At 41.9% G+C, this 18,748-nt stretch overlaps 1 protein-coding gene across 3 annotated transcripts in view; it reads left to right on the plus strand.

Moving 5' to 3' along the window:
* The window catches only part of LOC103465092 (cadherin-4-like), a 323,849-nt gene extending 305,480 nt beyond the window's left edge, over positions 1-18,369 (plus strand). For all 3 annotated transcript variants that reach the window (XM_008409643.2, XM_008409644.2, XM_008409645.2), the window contains 5 exons: positions 8,028-8,264; positions 8,915-9,148; positions 9,224-9,363; positions 13,458-13,622; positions 15,559-18,369. In XM_008409643.2, the coding sequence (XP_008407865.1) occupies positions 8,028-8,264; positions 8,915-9,148; positions 9,224-9,363; positions 13,458-13,622; positions 15,559-15,765 (983 nt within the window). In that variant the 3' untranslated portion in view covers positions 15,766-18,369. The remainder of the gene's footprint in view (positions 1-8,027; positions 8,265-8,914; positions 9,149-9,223; positions 9,364-13,457; positions 13,623-15,558) is intronic.
* The last annotated feature ends 379 nt before the right edge of the window (positions 18,370-18,748 follow it).

The raw sequence follows: 18,748 nt of genomic DNA on the forward strand, positions 1-18,748 counted from the left end.
GTGTGTGTGTGTGTGTGTGTGTGTGTGTGTGTGTGTGTGTGTGTGTGTGTGTGTGTGTGTGTGTGTGTGTGTGTGTGTGTGTGTGTGTGTGAGTGGGTGGGAAGTGGGGCCCACCCAAGACACTTTTCATTTCAAGAACCCCTCCGGCTATTCCATCGTTTCCCATCTTGCCTGCTGTGCTGGTGTATTGAAAAATCTGTTATTTAGTTATCGATGCAAAGAAATGGAAGGGATTTTGTGAAAACGTGTCACCTTTTCTAGGTAGGTTTTTTTGCACATTTGATATGTTCCCGTTCTGAATAGTGCATGTATGTTGGAATCAATGGTGTGAAGATACGCTCGGTGTTGGCTGCATATGGACTGGGTATGTTACTTTCTTTTTCTTTTTTTTTTGTTTTGGTCATATTTTTGCCATCTGTGAATGAGATTTTAATTCTTCAACGGATTAGACCATTGTTAGCCAAAACCTACAGTCCCTACAGTCGTGTTGGTGGCAGTATCGTCGTATAGGGAAGCTTTTTTTTTCTGAAAAGGCCCAGAGAAAGTTCAGATCTCAAATATGCACGTCGAAAGATTTTAAAGTGGATTTGGATCTGACGGAAACACTGGAAGCTCTAATGTAATTGCACTTTTAAGTTGATTATATGAGCACAGATGCACGGCACACTTTGCAAGAATGCACATATCCGGCTCCTTCCATTTTATGCTGTTCTGACACAAAATCCCAATAAATTACATTAAAATTAAATGTGGCAGCAAACCGAACATTTCTAAAGGGTTTGTATTGCTTTGCAAGGTGTGTCAGTCAGTCTGTGACTTTGTGTGTCTCACTGGAAAATGACAGTCTGAAACACATTTGTTGTATTCCCATGAAGTTCGGCGAAGCTGTTTTTTAAAAACGACTCCCATAGGCATGTTTCTGTTTTCCTACAGTGCCATCATGAGGCTGCCATTAGAGCTGTTTCCCCCCAGGACATTTCATGCAGTATTGATGGACTTCCATGACACTTAGCACTCATCAAGATGAGCTGTTACAACTTTGCTGAGCCTTTAACATTTTATCGGGTCAAAATGCTACTTTTAGCTCAAAGCCCTCCCGCGGAGCCATACCGAGGTGCTTGGATGCTGTAGGATCTTGTTTGTTTCCTTTGATAAAGATATCAAAGAGGTTTATTTTCTGCTTTTCTTGTTCAGAATCAAAGGACTAAGTGGATCAGAGCTTAATCAAATAACCCATTTTCTCACTATTTAGGCAGGATCGTTTAGAAATTTTCCAAGGATTAAGATGGAAGGTGGATTTATGGGGAAATTACACCGGATCTGCGTCTCTCTGTCGCTTGTGCGGGCTGGGAAGCAGCCTTCAAATCATGTCAAGACAGTTTAATTTAGAAAAAAAAAAGCCAAACATCCCAGATTTGCCCCAGGGGAGGTTTAAAATGTGTGCAGTGCGTGGAGCACGCTTTTTTTTTTTTTCTCCGCACACCTTAAATTTAGCTAAAGAAATAAATACCCAGATTACATTTAATAAAAAGCTGCGGAATAAAACCTTGGGATGAGAAACGCTCTGAATAGGACGCGGCATGGAATATGCATGAAGACAGACAGTTTGTTTCATAAATATGAAGAGGTCCAGATGAAAAAGCATTTGCAGCTTTTCAAAAAGCTTTACATGCACCCGTGCATAGAAATAAATATTAATCCTTGGCTTTTAATTATTTGTGTGAATCGTCTTTTTTCGTGGCTGAATGATCACAGACCAAACAACTCAGTGAATTTTAAAAACATTGTTCGCACAAACCAGTTCAATATGTTGGGCGTTTTTCTTAATCTAGACCAGATTTTACTAGTCGAGCCAAAACTACACCTATAAGGCACAAATGTAGAGATAGTTGGTCAAAAGCCCTAAATGTCACCTGAATGAATACAAGCAGTAAAATAGACCTAGACTCTGCGAGGTTCTATGATGAGCCATACTTCTTTTTATCGTGACCAGACGGCTCAGTCTTTTTCAAGGTTTCCACGTACGCCAGCATTCAATGTGTGTTCAGTGAGCCATGAACACGCTGCACAACCTGGCTGTGGAGTTGGATTTCATAGTCGAGCATTTTGATTTCCTACATTTGTCGTGATAAAGTCCTTCGTTTCCCACAATCCAACTGGATGCTAGCGACCAAAGATTTCAGTCAAGCTTTGTGATTCTGGATTTTGGAGCACGAGGTTCTTATTTAGCGCCTTTTCTGTCCATGTTGGTGTAAAACTCGCTTCACCAGGGATAGTCTGACAAACTGGTACTAGCTAGTTTTGTTGGTCCAGTAGCTTGGTTAGCTAACTTGTGGTTGGCGGCATTGAAGACGAGCCCGTTGGCACGCTAATTGTACTTTTTCCTTAATTTCAACATCCAGGCTTTTTCTTTCCACTCTGATTCTCATGCCATTTCCAAACAGACAACTTTTCAAAAAGTATAACACCCTGTTTGTACATGACCATGCCAGGACGGTAAGGCAGAAATGTTTTGTTGCATTCTGGTCCTTCTCACCCAGCAACAGCATTTTATCCGGACCTAAACTCCAAGGTTTGACAAACGGGTTCCAGAGTGAAACGTTTTTAGAAACGCAATGGGAATCTTGTCCGTGACGTAGACTGAAAACATTTGGAAATGTTGACTTATGTCATCTTGCACGTACGCTCTCAGGCGCAGAACAACAACAACAACAACAACAACAACGTTGGCGGACCTCCATGTTCTGTCTGGGCTGCTGCAGCTGGTCAGATTAACGGAGGTGTTAGAACAAATTCTGCTCGTTGTGGAACATTTATGCCATTTGCAAAGAGAGATATATTACATGAGCCAGATCAAATGTAAACTCTGTATAAGTAAAAAGTTTCACTGCATCACTGAAGTTGTATTTTGTCACACAGCCAAGGTGACGGTCGCCAATACTGCTGCCATTTGCATTTGGAAGACAGCACTATAAACTCAAAACACGCAAAGGAACCCGCCCTAATAATCAGGCTGTCCTTATGTGGCAAAATACAACGCATTAATCTGAGAGACAGCGGGATCATTAGCGGAAGGCCGAAGCAGCTGTTTGGGTGCAGAAGAAAGGAAAAAATAAAAAAATCTGTGCAGAGTTGTGTGAGGAAACGAGGCCCGGGTGAGAAACACTGGTGGAAGATCACAGAGGAAAAAAAAAATCTCATCACAACATGTGCAGAACTCGCCACAGGAGATGGACATGTCATTATCCAGGCTCACAGATACAGAGGGCTCTTTTGTGCGTCGACAATAGAAAAGTGCAACTGAACTTTGCCCCACCCCGTAAAAAAAAAAAAAAAAGAAGCCTTAAGATGATTCAGAAAGAATACGTCATCTGTAAAACATCTGGGCAATTGTCACTTCTGTAGCATTTTCTGGTAATGTGGCTGAATATAGGAGGATGAGTTAGTAGGTGAAAAACATGAAGTACAGATAAAAACAATTAGAACATTGTGCAAAAGTCTTACATTTTTTGAAGAAGTAAGACTCATATTCTATATAGATTAATTTAAAATTTTGGATTTTGAATCCGAAAGCCTTTTAACCACTTTATGTTCAGCTATTAAATGCCCAGTAACCCACTGAAGCTTGCGGTTAACCCGACATTATGTGGAAAAAGTCAAATGGGGAAGACGTGTTAAAGCACTTTTTGGTCAAAATAATAAAGGAAAACCCATTAGCTGCCGGTGAGCGTCCTCAGCATCCACCTCAGCCGCTGCAGCTCCGTATGAAGACAAATGACTAAAGCTCGGCAAACAGAGTAACTCGCTCTGTGTTGAAGTAGGAGGCACCCAGGTGTTTTCTTTTCTCCTCCGGTGAGAAATGAGGGATTCGACGCCCCGAAGCGCGCCAGGCGCAGCTTAAAGTTGTTGACTGTCTATTGATTCTGGAGACCGGCGTCAACAAGAGGATATATTCCACTTTGATTGAAATTCTCTTCACTTATTCTACTCAAGCGAAGCGTGAGCGGCAACAAAGCACCCGGCCAATCATAACCGACAAGACAGTCGATGGGCCTCGGGGCGCCGGGCAGCGGACCTTTGCTTGTAAGTTGATGCACCAGGCTGCGGCGTGCAGCGGAGAGGAGTTCATAGGAAAAACACTGATGAGCTGCTGGAGCACGCTGTGTGCTGCGCCTCATTGGGAATTTACATCGGCTTGCTGACAGACTGCTCGGAGGTAGCTGTCAACAAAAAAGAAGCCAAGGCCACAATAAATCACTGTTTGTTCAACAGTGCAGTGTGCCCACAGTGCATTGCAAAAGCAGTGAGACGCAATTCACTTTTTTCCACATTTTGTCGTGCAGCAACCTGAAATATGTCTTATCCCGTTTTGTTTGGAGGGGTTTTTTTTGTTGTTGTTGTTGTACTAAGTCAATACAAACCAGCCCGTGATTATTGCGATCTGAACTCAAAAGGACACATTCATTTTCAAATTGTTTGCGTTTGGGTTCAGCTCGTGTGAGTTAATACTTTTATGTCAGGGGCGTCAAACTCGTTTTCGCTTTGGGACACATTAAGATCATATTCTCGAAATATTTGCCAGAAATACGGCAAAATTTGATTTTTTTTTATTACTCGCAAATAAGTGTAGAAGTAAAACATACCGCCACCTGCAGGTGGGAGTTGGCATCACTTAAAGCCAATGTTTTTGACAATTTTTTCTGGAAAATTTTCCGTAGACTCTGTTAGGCACAAGCATAAGAAAACAACGCGATTAGTTGATTTTGCGTTAATTTTCACGATCGCAGTAAAACTGGAAGCATCGACTGATGTAATTTGTCAGTAAACAGATAAAAATCGCTTTCATTTGATTAATTTAACAATATCTAAGCACACAACTGTTATCTTGATCTTTATCTATGCATACCTCTGAAGTGTTTAAGGGCCACATAAAAAGCTATGGCGGGCCAGATTTGGCTCACATGCCTTGTGTTTGACACATGCTTTATAGGACCACCTTACCTCTAAAACCCACCTGCTTCCAGTTGCTTTTGAACCAAAATCACTGGAACATCGACCAACATATTTGATGTGCATTGAGGATTTTGACGGTGCCACTCGACAAAATGTAACGTTTGTTCCTGGTTTCTCAATCAGTGACTGAATGTTGTGTTCGTGACTTTTTATCTTTGTGTTTTTATGATGTAAAGCACTTTGAAGTGCCTTGTTGCTCAGATATGCCACACAAATAAGCCTGCTTGATCAACTGATTTTCTTCTACATGGCATGTGGTGCAGGAGCGTTCTCATTAATTTCTTCCTATCTTTCAAAAGTTCGGATCCAGAATGAAACGTAGACAATATGTCCATATTTTATATTTTCTCCTGGAAGTGTTTACTTTTTTCTTTTTCTTTTTCTTTTTAAAGAGATAGGATTGTGTTGCATCACGTCTTTGGGAGCAGAAGTCCAGGAGAGAAGTTGTAGAATTAAAAGGGAAATGTTGTCCATTCATGTTTAATCGATAGGACTTCTGGTGCTTAGCGATTTGTGGCTCCTTCATTATTTACACGGAGAAGTCCTGTATATTTTCAGCACCGCTGGTACGGCTTGAATGCAGACAGGTCCGTGCGGCGGGAAGACAGCTGGCATAAGTGCAAGTGCAGTTTGACGTCGTTTCGCTTAAAAATTCAAAGCGTCTATGAAAAAGACATAAACATGGGTTTCGGCGTTGGTTGCTCGTGAGCTACTGTATATATTTTTCAGTAGTAACGGTGCCATTACAGGTTATAAAAGCTGCACTTGTGTGCTAATGCGCCACCATTCAGTGTAAACACAGATGCCGGTTTTGAGGCGATAACAAGCCGGATGGTTCTGTTCCTCCTCGGCCTGGAGGGGCGCAACCTCCCGGACATCCAGACAGGATTTCTCATCTGGATCGATGGGACAAGATTGTTCTACTTTGCCCCAGACTGTCTTACCTCAGCCTGGGTTCAGAGCAGAGAGGCCGGTCTCTATCCCTCTTACCTGCTTGTGTCCTCTTTTAGGCTGCAGAGTGGAGATTTAATCTGTTGTATATGGACTCATGGACACAACCGGCCAAAGACAGGAAAATGTTTGGCACATATTGGGTCCCTTGCTTGGGACATTCATCAGGGAAATATATTTTATATATGTTTATGTTTTTAATGAAGCTCCAGTGCTATTTTTTTGAAGGATGGAATGAAAATACTCTTACCAAATTTAAATTGTATATAGAGGCTGAAATATATACATATACTACACTATTTGTTTAATATACCCTTAGCATATTGCATTTCTCTGCTTATTTTTTTTTTATTTATTTATGTATTTATTTAGCTATTTTTTGAAAGTGGTTACCATACCAATAACATGGCCATTGCCTTCATACACAATCATCTCTCTAGGTCTGCGTCTAGCTTTTCTACCATTGAGTTAGATTTCTCCAGTTGAATTGCAACTGAGCCAATCAGGGAAGAGAAGTCCATGTTAATGTTTGAATCAACATCAACAGTCGCCTCATTTGGATCAGCACTTCTCTCTTTGAAGTGGAGGAGGAAACTGGCAAAACTAGTGACAACTCTTACCAGAACTGCCAGAATCAATTCAGATGTGATGGTTCCCTCCCACTGACCCCCAGGTATTATTCTTAATCCGTGCATCTCTGCATAGTTTGTCCATTGCAAAGCAACTATGGATTTGTGTTTGTGGTCGTTGTCTTGTTGGGACGACCAGTTATGTTTAAAGTTTCAGGTGTCAAATTCAACCAGCCAGCATAATGCCATAGTAGCTTGTTGATAGGCTCATATATACACAAGTATCTTTGAGCCTGTATGTATAATTTTTATCCTGGACTTTGTAAAGGGCGATGAGCACAGGTTGAGGCTAAGGTTCGGTTTCTGAGATTTCCACTGCTTATTGAGTCTCATCTCAGTAAATCTCTGCTTGGCAAACAGGTCGCTGTACATGGATGCAACTCACTTACCTAACTCCACTGCTGAGGACGTAAATCCACATACCTTCCAAATGTGGCAGCATTTAAAATGAAATAATTAATCTTTACACTGGTAGGAAATTTATTGCCAAGAAGCACTGATGAAGAAATAATTCAACCAATCCCAAATCTCTGTACTTTCACGCTAAGTTTGCGTACACTGTAAAGTTATTTTTATTGCAGGTTCAGCTGCTCTTGACAATTTTTTGCCCCGACTTCAACAAATTAGTTGGAGTCAAGCTCTGTTGCCGACCCCTGACTTACACCAAGGTGGCTATGGTTGGCTATCAACAAATTTTTTCGGCCCCTGTGTAAAATATTTACCTTCACAGTACAGTTCAGCCTGATTTTGATGCTTTGAAGTTTTTCTGATGGGAAAGAAGCCAGAGGCTTTCATTCCTGTATCGTGTTCAGCAGAACCGACTTCAGACAGCAGCAAACAATATTTTTTATTCAGCTCAAGAGCACTTTTTCCTGTTGGCAGCAAGGAAAACTACACAAAAAAAAGAGAAAGAATAAATTGGTCTTGCTTTGACCTGGCTTTGAGAACCATACCTGAAGTGGTTATAATGATGAGCTTGTTTTGAAAGGTTAGTGTTTGACTCATTTCTCAGGGGGGATATGCAAAGAGCACATAACAGAAATCTTTATGAGAGTCTCACCTCAGACAGTTCAAACTTTTCAGGGCAATTATAAAGGCAAAGAAAAGGAACATCTGGAACATCTGCTGGACGCCGAGCCCAACGTCGGGCTGTGTCCACTCATTTGTTTTGTGTGTTTGGCTTTCATGCATCCTCCCTGCACTTCCACCCCCTTAGCAGACACAACACATCGTCTTCCTCGTTGTTTCCTTCCTTGTGTGTTTTCTCAGTTCCACAAAGGACTCGGCTGCAACTATGCGTCTAAAAAGGAAGCAGCCCTTGCTTCTGCTGCTGCTGCTTCTTCTTCCCCAGTGTCATGTCATTCCATCTGAACTCTTCAGTCTCTCTTTTTTTTTTTAAAGTGTCGTCTCTTCCATCTTCCCTCCCTCCCACAGGTTCGCCGCAGGCCAGTGGGACCGGGACGCTCCAGATCTACCTGATTGACGTCAATGACAACGCTCCCGTGCTGATACCCAAGGAGGCGCAAATCTGTGAGCGAGCCCGGCCCAACTCCAGAATCAACATCACGGCTTCGGACGCCGACGCCGAGCCCAACGTCGGGCCGTTCGTCTTTGAGCTGCCTTCATTTCCCGCCAGCATCCGCCGGAACTGGACCATCTCCAGACTGAACGGTAATTAAACGCCGCACGCTGCATTTAAGACGAGATCATGGTGAAAATGGACCCCTCGGGTCATAAAGCAGGCGAGAGAGAGAGAGTGCAAGATGGACAACCTGCGTCCTCGGTAAATTACAAACCGTACTCCTGACGTGGCGCAAAAAAAAAAATCTGGCTGTATTAATCTTCAGGATCGAGGGCGGTGGTGGCTATAGGCAGTGAGAGGGAAGGTCCGAGTTTAACAAAACGTCTCAGAAAGCTCGCAGTGAGGAACACGGGTGCCATCCAGCCCTGACGTACAATCTATCGTTTGTGACAAATGAGATCCATTCGTCTCGCGGTCCCCCGAGCAGCCGATCTGTCACCTAATCCAACAGGATGGATGCATCACAGCAGCTGTCTTGAGGACAAATCTGATCACATACCTGGATCCGACTCCCACAGAGGCTCTTGTCTGAGGCTGAGTGATAGATGCTGAAGGTTACACACTGTAGTTTTAGATGTTTCTGCCTTCAGCCATACACGTCAAAGTGATTGCTCGTGCTGAAGCGGCTGATGCCGTGCACTCACGTGTGTGATGTAAACAAAGGTTTGTTTACATTTTAAAAGATGTCTTAGTCCGTCTTCCCTTTTCCCCACCCACTTTCCTTGTCTGACTTCGGCAGGCGACTACGCTCAGCTCAGACTGAGGATTCCTTACCTGGAGGCAGGCGTCTACGTGATCCCGGTCATAGTGTCTGACTCGGGGAACCCGCCTCTGTCCAACCGCTCCATGATCAGGATCAAAGTGTGTCCCTGCGACAACAACGGGGACTGCAGTGCCACGGGAGCGGTGGCGGCCGCTGGCCTCGGCACCGGAGCCATCATCGCTATCCTCATCTGCATCATCATACTGCTGAGTGAGTGCGACTCTCTAGAATGGCTGCTCCCACATGATTTTGAGATTTGATTGTTGTTTTTTTTCCCTTCGGAAGGTATGGTTCTGCTGTTTGTGGTGTGGATGAAGCGCAGAGAGAAGGAGCGGCAAGCGAAGCCCCTGCTGATCGACCCAGAGGACGACGTCAGAGACAACATCCTGAAGTATGACGAAGAGGGAGGTGGAGAGGAAGACCAGGTACGACAGATTACTACAGATATACACAAACCAGGTATAGCGATGCGCAACGCTGACAAGTGAAGAGAATAACACTGATGATTCCCTCATCATGGTACCTGTTTAGATCAGGGCCTTGATATGTTGAGATTTTTAGGCCTTCTTCATGTCGACAGGTGGGTTTTATTTAACTGATTCCTTGATTCTACAGGTTGGGCAATAATCAAGACTGGATGTTTCTATCCGTTAATCACAAACTGCATTTCCATTGACCAAAAAATCGCACAAATTGGAATCACAAAATAGATTCATTTAATGGAAATGTTCCCATTTTGAAAAAAAAACTCGATGAGGTGGTTTTTCGGCTGTGTCGAAGTTGGTGTGTTTTGCAAAACTTGAAGGAATGGAAATACTTGTTATGTGATCAACAACCGGATGTTACTGCTGCCGGAACACGACGAAGACGACGACAGGAAGTGGTGGGATTATGATGTTTGTGTGAACAAGCTCATTCATGTACGTGGAATTGTGTTTTTTCAATAATAGCAGAATATCAATAAAGTTTGGCACACCTTCGTAACAAAAACACAGCAACAGTTAAATTGTGATCTGTCATTATTGACCCTTTGCAACACCTACTGACACCGAGGCGCAGTAGCAGTGAGGAATGGGAGTATTGAGTGGCGGAACTACAATTATTTTCCCAAGTTGTTTTTGCTGATGTAGGCATAGCTTCTACTTGTTCATGTCCGTGGATGTAGCACAGCCATTTGGGGCTCATAGACAGTGGTGTTTACAAGAGCTAGAGGTAGTCAGCTTAGAAACCGACCCACAGCATTTTCCTCCTGACGTGTTTGTTGATTTGATCAAATTGCCAACTTTGCCTGAATTCACGCGACATGATTTATACCACTGTGTCATAAAACTGTGTTTCCGATTACACCGGAGCAAAGTGTACAAAAGTCTAGATGTTTAACAGTTGTTACATGGTAGGAGGATACATGATGGTGTGGCATTTTCTCCCTGGTGCCTTCTTCATAAAGGAATGTTTGATTTCATTTGACTAATCTTACTTAGGAAGTAAATGACTGTTATTGCTTTGTAAAAAGTGTTTGCATCTTTGTCTGTTTGTGCGGCACCCTATGAATGTTATTGTTACATTCCTAAAATAAGGGGCCATGTCAATTTTTGCCAAAATCATCTTTTGGTAAACAATTATTTTGGCCATTATTTTAGGCAGAAGACCATATTAAAATCGTACATTTTTACAGCCAAAATAGGCTTTCGCAGCAAACACCTAAATTGCACTTTGAAGCTAAGGAGTATTTCATGATTTTAACTACATAAACTTAAAGAAAAGCCTGTTTATTACTCAACATGAGGTTATTAAATATCTCCAGGGAAAACTTGCTTAGTTCATTTATCTGGAAGAAAGAAAAAAGCTAAGTTTAAATTCTTCCACTAAAATTAACTGCTGTCATCAACGCACTCGTTTTAACACATTCATGCACTGCGTTAACCTCCCGCAGATAAAGCACAGATTGAGCTCATATTAACAATGTCTCACTTTTATTGAGTTTCGCAGAAAGCTGTTGGAAAAGGTCAACACGCATGAACACGCTTGTGCTTTTTCCCCCGCCTCAGTCGACTGCTGGAAACGACAAGAAGAGCCGACAAAAACTGCATATGATAAATCCGACGTAGTGCAATGAGCCGTTTGAAACCGTTTTTGCGGGATTTATGACCTTAATGACTATCACAAAGCAGCTTTTCACACATTTCACAAAGCATCTCTGCTCTCGTCTCTTGGAACGATACAAAACCTTCAAACTTTTTACAAAAGCTTCTACATCTGCGCAGGGATAATTATAGCGCCGTTCTGTCTGTTTAAGGGTTTTGATCATGATCCGTATTGGCAGTATTCCTGGTACCTCAGCATGAACCAGCAACCATTTGGGTTCTGAAAAGAAAAGGCACTGACAAGCTTAAGATTCCTGCTGATTTCTTCAGGCAGAATAAACACCATGCGTTTTTTTTTTTTTGTTTTTTTTTTTGGTTCTTTTTCTTCACACAAACCTCATCTTATTAATTCCGATTTGTTGTGCAGGTTAAAAAAGTTTTATGTAAATAAAAAAATTAAATATTGTTATTTTCAAGCTCAGCACAGAGAAAATAAAATGAAAGTGAAAGAAAACAACATAAAGGCGAAACACAGATAAGGTATGCTTTTTTTTTTTTGTCTGTAAAGCCTTTTGTTAGGTACGATGCGAAATACAAAGTTTAAACAAATATCTAAAAAGTGAGCCATACTTTTGTTGGTTGACAACCATGTCTTTCCAGCCATTTTTATGCTATGCTAAATATGTTGAAGTTTAGGAATGTGAAGCTGCATATTCCTTTGTCCTCTACAGCCTGGCTATTTTCTACGTAATTAAAGTCCCTGAACCCCAGAGAGCCGAATTCAGTGCAGACAGTTAAATAAATAAATGTTGTTTTGATTCTCACTTATTTCCAACACCTTCACACACCAATATGTGGAGAGTAAAAAGACGCGAGCAACAGATGGCTGTGGTCCTCGCAGGCCTCTTTGCACTGACGTGCCTGGATGAAGATTTAATGGGTACCGTATTTTCCGCACTATAAGGCGCACCTGAAAACCTTCAATTTCCTCAAAAGCCGACAGTGCGCCTTATAATCCGGTGCACCTTATATATGGACCAATATTGAGCCACAACAGGTCTAGCAACTATGGTAAGCAGCTGCCGACTTCATTTTCCCCCGTAGAAGAAGAAACGCGCAGCGCATGCTGGGATAGTTGTCGGAACGCTGGTTTGTAATCTATAAATAAAGTTTGACTGACCTATCTACCTACCGATCGTGTAGAATCAGGTCATCTGCAGGTCATTTAGCACCACGTTCTCCACCAACATGCTGTGCGCGAACGGAGAAGGGTGACCATTGTCCGGCCACGCCCCGGCCCAGTCGCGGAAGGCTCTCCTCGCCGACCGGAGTCGGACTGTTTTGTTGATATTCACTTTAGTGCAGCTCCATCTAGTGGATGCATAACGTAACTCCAGCCTCTCCTGCAGCGTCTTTTCTATGCGCCTTATAATGCGGTGCGCCTTATATATGAAAAGTTTTCAAATAGGCCATTCATTGAAGGTGCGCCTTATAATCCGGGGCGCTTTATAGTGTGGAAAATACGGTATATTTATGAATCATATGTAGGATAACAGTAAAGAGATAAACTACCTGTTCTGTTTCTTTTGAATTAATTAGTGTGGGGAAAGAAAGTTTTAAAGAGAAAATTATGGGAGGACAAGAAAACTAAAAGATTGGAAGGATTTCCAACCGGAGGAGTGTATCTTAATGTAAACTCTACAGCGGTTGATTTTAGGCCAAATCAAGATCATTAAAAATGTATTGATTTAAAAAAACAGTAATGAACAAATTCTTAAAAATATTAATAAAAATCTGTGTCTGTATTCAATAAGTATTTTTTAAAGATAAATTATTATATATATATATATATATATATCTTTTCACATTCATTTCAATCTCCAGGAATTCACGATTGTTTTTGTGACTTTCTTTTATAAATCATAGACTATCGAGATATTTACAAAAAAATGCTAGCGAAATTTCCGCTTATGTATGACGACTTTCGTTACCACGGCGATCACAGCAGAAGCAACACTGCCATCTGCAGGTGGGAGTTGGTCACTTAAACTCAATGTTTTTGACCATTTTTGTGGAAAATTTGCCATAAACTGACAACAAAATGCGCATTAGCACAACAAAATGTGGGAGATCTGCTGATTTTACATGAAGTTCCACAATCTCGGAATCACAGAATACTAGAAGGACTGATTTAATTGGTTGATAAAATAATATTTAAACACTATTATTTTGAAGATTCAGTTTATGTCACCTCCTGTGTCCCCTTGAGTCTAGAGGGCCAAATAAAAAGCCATGGACGGCCAGATTTGAGTTTGACACTGAATACGTACTATTCTCTTCACGAAGAATTCTATGATTGTTGTATTTTTGTGATTTTTTTCTGATCCTCCTTACCGATTTTAATCTCAATTTTTCTCTCTGGTCGTTTCATCCAGGACTACGACCTGAGCCAGCTGCAGCAGCCAGAGTCTCTGGACCACATCATCAGCAAGCCAACGGGAGTGCGCCGGGTCGATGAGAGGCCTGTGATTGCTGAGTCGCAGTACCCCATCAGACCCAGCGTGCCCCACCCGGGGGACATAGGAGACTTCATAAACGACGTAGGTTTTTAGGTCGACACCTTCTGTCAACGTCTTCTGGGATCCATGACTTAAAAATGTATCGTACATCCATGTTTTTATGGTGGGCACCTGTTTTTATACTTAAGACTAATTATGCCGTCATAACGGTTTATGGCTAATATAAAGCGATTTTCCTTCTGTTGTGAGAGTTGAGTTTCTGCCAGCAGCGTTCCTGGTGGAGGCGTTTGTTCTGCTTCTCAATCAGCTTTCAGCCGATGATGGATCATTAGAAGCCTTCCCGGTGGGTGAGCCGGAGAAGAGGAGTTTACCACATTCTTTAAAGTCAACTGCACCCATGAATCTACTTTCCCAGCTGGATAACCAGCTCCTGAAAACACTCATTTTTGTATTTCACAGGAAAAACTCTTGTAGGAGGAAAGGTTCTCAGTGTTCTGGATTGTTTGGTCTGTTTTTAAGGGCTGGACAAGTATGGAAAAAGACAAAAATCAGACAAGAAAAGAAAAGATTTGTGCTTTCAGAGTTTTCCTTTCTTCCTTCTCTTTGGTTTTAGCAGGTTGAATGTTTTGAAGAAAATCTTCCACACATCCGAAGTTAGGTCTCGTATTTAAACTTTAAAACTGGGCTTAAAAGGACTGAGTAGCTTGGAAATTCAAGTTTGGAAAAGTAAGTAATTTGGACATGAAGAATATATGGCTTCCCTTGGGTTTGAATATCCTTAATGCATTTGAAGGATGAGCACTTTAAAAAAAAAAAAAAACTCCAAAGTGGCATTAAAGAGCATTTTGCCATCTCCGTGTGTCTTTTGAAAGCACCTATGCAGCCAGGAGGGTACTTGTGCTACATCAAGCTGGCATGGTGGGTCCAGGGAATGAAGTAGTAATGACAAGTAGTTTGTGCCACCGGCTAGCAGCAGTATTTAAAAGCATGAATAAGACCCAGAAATAATTTCCAGTCAAAGAGTGAGAAGGTGGGAAATATATGTACCTTAAATTTTGAGCAGCCAACAATCGGGATTACCGCACTGTTTTTTTCTCGATAATCTTTTTATACGAAGAGCAAGACACTTCTGCCATTTTAAAGTAGTCGTAGATGCGTGGGATTTATCTGTCTCCACTTCTGACTTCTGAGGTGCTGGAAGGAGTACCAATACCTTGGTGGGGTATTGACGGAAATGCTTTGGAAATGACGTTCTGGTTTTTGAAACATTGATATAAATGCGTCTGCATGGGTTAACAACATACATCCAGCAACAACATCAGATGTTCTTGTTGTTCTCTTGGAATGGTAGTTGTAGATCATAAAATTAAGTCTTCTTCAGCCATCAGTGCAGGAAGCTCCTTATTTTGGGGAAATTGGAATCTGGGATTTTATAGAAGAGCTTTGGATTCGGCATGTTCAAATGACAACTTTTTACAAACTGTGCGCTGAAAAAAATTACAAAATCAAACCGTCATCCTCCAACTACTACTACTACTTCCTGTTGCCTTTTTTGTCGTTTCTGCCAGAAGTAACATCTGTGGGCACATGACTTGTGTTTCCATTGTAGTTTTGCAAAACACATCTAATTTGATACGGACGGAAACGGCAACAAACTTCTACCCAAATAGTTCCACCAGGGCCTGGCGTTGAGTTCGGCCAACCAAGGCCTGGGTTTGTAAATTACTCTGTGGCTAGAAAACAAGTACAAAACATCAGTTTCTTGTTTTTATCCTGTAACTTTGTTTGATGTGCTGTCCTTGACTAAATAATTGTGAATTGAATTGAATTAATGAAAACATCACAATTGAAAAATTGCGTTTTGCTCCTCTAGAAAGACCAACTCTCAGGTTTTTTGCCATTCCAGAAAGGCTCCTAATTATTTAGTTTTGTTTTCACAGCAAAACTAAGCACAAATTGCTTATGCGAGCTCTAGTCTCACGTAAGCAATTTCCTTCTTCTCTCTTTACGGCTTCAGGGTCTGAGGGCCGCCGACAACGACCCCACCGCCCCACCGTACGACTCCCTGCTGGTGTTCGACTATGAGGGTAGCGGTTCGACCGCCGGCTCCGTCAGCTCGCTCAACTCCACCAGCTCAGGAGACCAGGACTACGACTACCTCAACGACTGGGGTCCGCGTTTCAAGAAGCTGGCAGACCTCTACGGGGGAGGAGAGGACGACTGAGAGTGGGGCGCAGGGGTGGTGAGGGTGGGGAGGGCTGTGGCAGGGGTCTGGAGAGGCAGGAACGGTCGAGAGAGGATGTAAAGCACCTGACAACACAAAGAGACCTGAGAGGAACGGACCCTTTTCCACGGGCTGCAGTAGTCGGCCGAGCCCGCAGACGTGAACTCCGCTGCAATGCAACTGTATTCTGGCTTTATGGTTTTTAGTGCCGAGTTTGTAGTGTGACATTTTCAGTTTTTCTCCTTTTTCTTTTTTTCCCGTTCTCTCGCCACGCTGGACCTGGATTCCTCCGGGGACGAATCAAGGCGGGCCGCGAGACACACGAGTAGTAAATTTTGTGCTTTGATTGATTGTTGAAAACAAAACTATCTCCGGCTTTAGTCTCACACTGAAGAGAATGTTTTTATTTGGGAGGAAAAGAGGGGGAAGGGGGCGCTCACCGACTCTCTCTTTAACTCTTTGTCAACTTGAATTTCCTTAGAACAGAAGCACTGTCATTTTATAAAGTGCCTTTTGTGGTGTGTTTTTGTATCAGACTCCTGCTATCTCAGGATTGGTTGCTGTTCGTGCAGTACAACGGGGGCGACGCGCTCTGTCGTTTCCCCCGTCATCCTCAGACCAGCCCTGCCCGTCTCTTTTTTTTTTTGTCCTCGCCCAATCACAGACATGCAAACAGCCCCGGCAGCCTGTCCCATGAGAGGGAGGACGCAAACCAGGGCGGACTACCGGACCCCATAACCCATCGAGTTAAAGAGTTGTCGAGGGAGGGTTGGACCACCCTCTTCTCCAAGAACCTGCTCAGTCCACTAGCATCCTCCCCTAACCCCCAAAAACCCTTGTCAACCCAGCGTCAACATTTTTTTATACATGTTGGGGGTTTTATAATTTATTGGAGAATGCTTGCCTTTCTTCTGTGGACTCATGAGGTTTTAAGGAGCCTTTGTGTTGAGACGCTTGCCTGCCCCTTGTATGGTTTTGTGTTGCTAACTCCACGGTGTAAAGCTTGACGTAGGCATGATTCGATTAGTCGGAAAAACGTTGATCGAGGGGAACTCAAATGACTCGGAACGAAGACGCCTGAAGAAGATTCTTTTGGTCGCCTTGAACATTCCTGTTTATTCTTTTTGTTTGTTTTTTGTTTAGGCCGACAAAGCTATTAAAAGGTGCATGTTTTTTTTGTTTTTTTATTATTTTGGTTTGGTTTGGTTTTTTCTTTTCTGCAGATGTTTTACTCAAAGCACTTGTTACTCTGTGGTGAGAATGTGAAAATAGTCAGCAGAAACTATATGAATATACTCTGTATAAAGACACTGAGAAAATAAAAAAAATACTGTAAAATACGTATTTTTCAAGTATCAATGACGTATAGCAGGGAAAATAAGTATTGACACTGGTCTGCGTTTTGTCAGGAGATAGATGCATAACGGGCCTGTCACATTGTAATTCATTCCAGACGTTGGTAGTTATCCACGTAAACTAAAAGCATGCAAAGAAATCCAAACTAATTTCAGTTTTTACACAGAAACTCTGCTCTTTATCGATTCAAATGTTTTGAGTTAGCTGATTTAGTCCTAATTGATGAAAAGGAGTTTTATCACCACCACACAAGATCTTCACAACCTCCATGTGGTAAATATACTAATTGGTTTGGTTTACAAACTTATTTCTGAACTTATAAATGTTCTTGTCAGCAATGTTTGGGGGCATTTACTAAAAGTGAGAGGAACATTATTTTATTTTTAAACCAGTCATGACCATATCCTCTTCTGATAAAACAAATTACATTTAAAAGAACTTGGAATTAGCAGGTCAAGTCATTCTCAAAAATTATTAGTGGATTTAAATAAAATGGACTCTATGCACGTGCAATGCACAAGACTCCACTGAAGAAGGAAAATCATGTTTTATGTTTGCTGCAGATCAATTGTGAAAGCCCCGAGAACATAGCCTAGTCAAAGTTTTTGGACTCTTTGGATGCCACCATGACACATTTGGAGGAGGAATGGCACTGCGTTCGCACCAAACGCATCACAAAAAACTGCCGTTTTGGGGTGAAAACATGTCAGAATTTGATAATCTGAAGATTTAACGTGGGTGGATTTTTTTTCTTTTTAAGCAAGGCGATTATCCTAAACACACAATCATGAAAACACTCAATGGGTTTCAGGAGAGAAAATTATCTAGTTACTCTGTTGACTGGAGAAGTCAGCCTTAAATCCAATTAAAAATCTCTGGGAAAATGTACAGGTGAGAGCAAAGGAGATGCTTTAAAATTATTTGAAGACGTGTCAAAATCTCACCTGAGCATGCGACTATTTTCTCTACACACAAAGCGACTTAAAGCAGTCCGAACCCACAAGAGGCTGTTTTGTTATGTACGGACAAATTCCATGGATCGTGTACAACAAACTATTTTTGACTTCTTTGTTTTGATTTTTGTGGATTGCCTGCGTTACTCTCATGCCAGTATGCTGATTGTTAAAAATCTTTCCTGGGAAGAAAGTCAACAATACTTATATTCCCTGCTGTAAAGGTTGCTGCTCTCCCTCTCAAGCTCCTCGCCGAGCTTTGGTGGCCCGTTCATTTGTAAAAAAAAAAAAAAAATGTGGATCTTCTGTTAAAACACGACTTATTACAAAATGCTTGCTTTTTAAATTTTCTGCTTCAGTTCTGCTAACTTTTTTCCATTTCGCATCTTTTCTATATGAAACATGCCCTATCGTCTGCCTCTGACAGACGCGCTCCCTCGGTCAGCTTCTTGCCTTGGGACGACTCATTAGCCATGCCTGCTGATATTATATTATTCAAGGTACTGGAGTTCTTTTATTTATTCATCTCGATACTGGATGTGCGCTTCAGGAAATAAACAACACATGTTTTGAAAATGTGCCATCTTTTTTTTTTTTTTTAAATATTCCCTCCACGCATCACCTTCAGGGTTGATGCTGAATTATATATAATGGCCTTGTTTATTCAACGCTGG

This window comes from Poecilia reticulata, linkage group LG5 (assembly GCF_000633615.1).
Source record: "Poecilia reticulata strain Guanapo linkage group LG5, Guppy_female_1.0+MT, whole genome shotgun sequence".
NCBI lineage: Eukaryota > Metazoa > Chordata > Actinopteri > Cyprinodontiformes > Poeciliidae > Poecilia > Poecilia reticulata.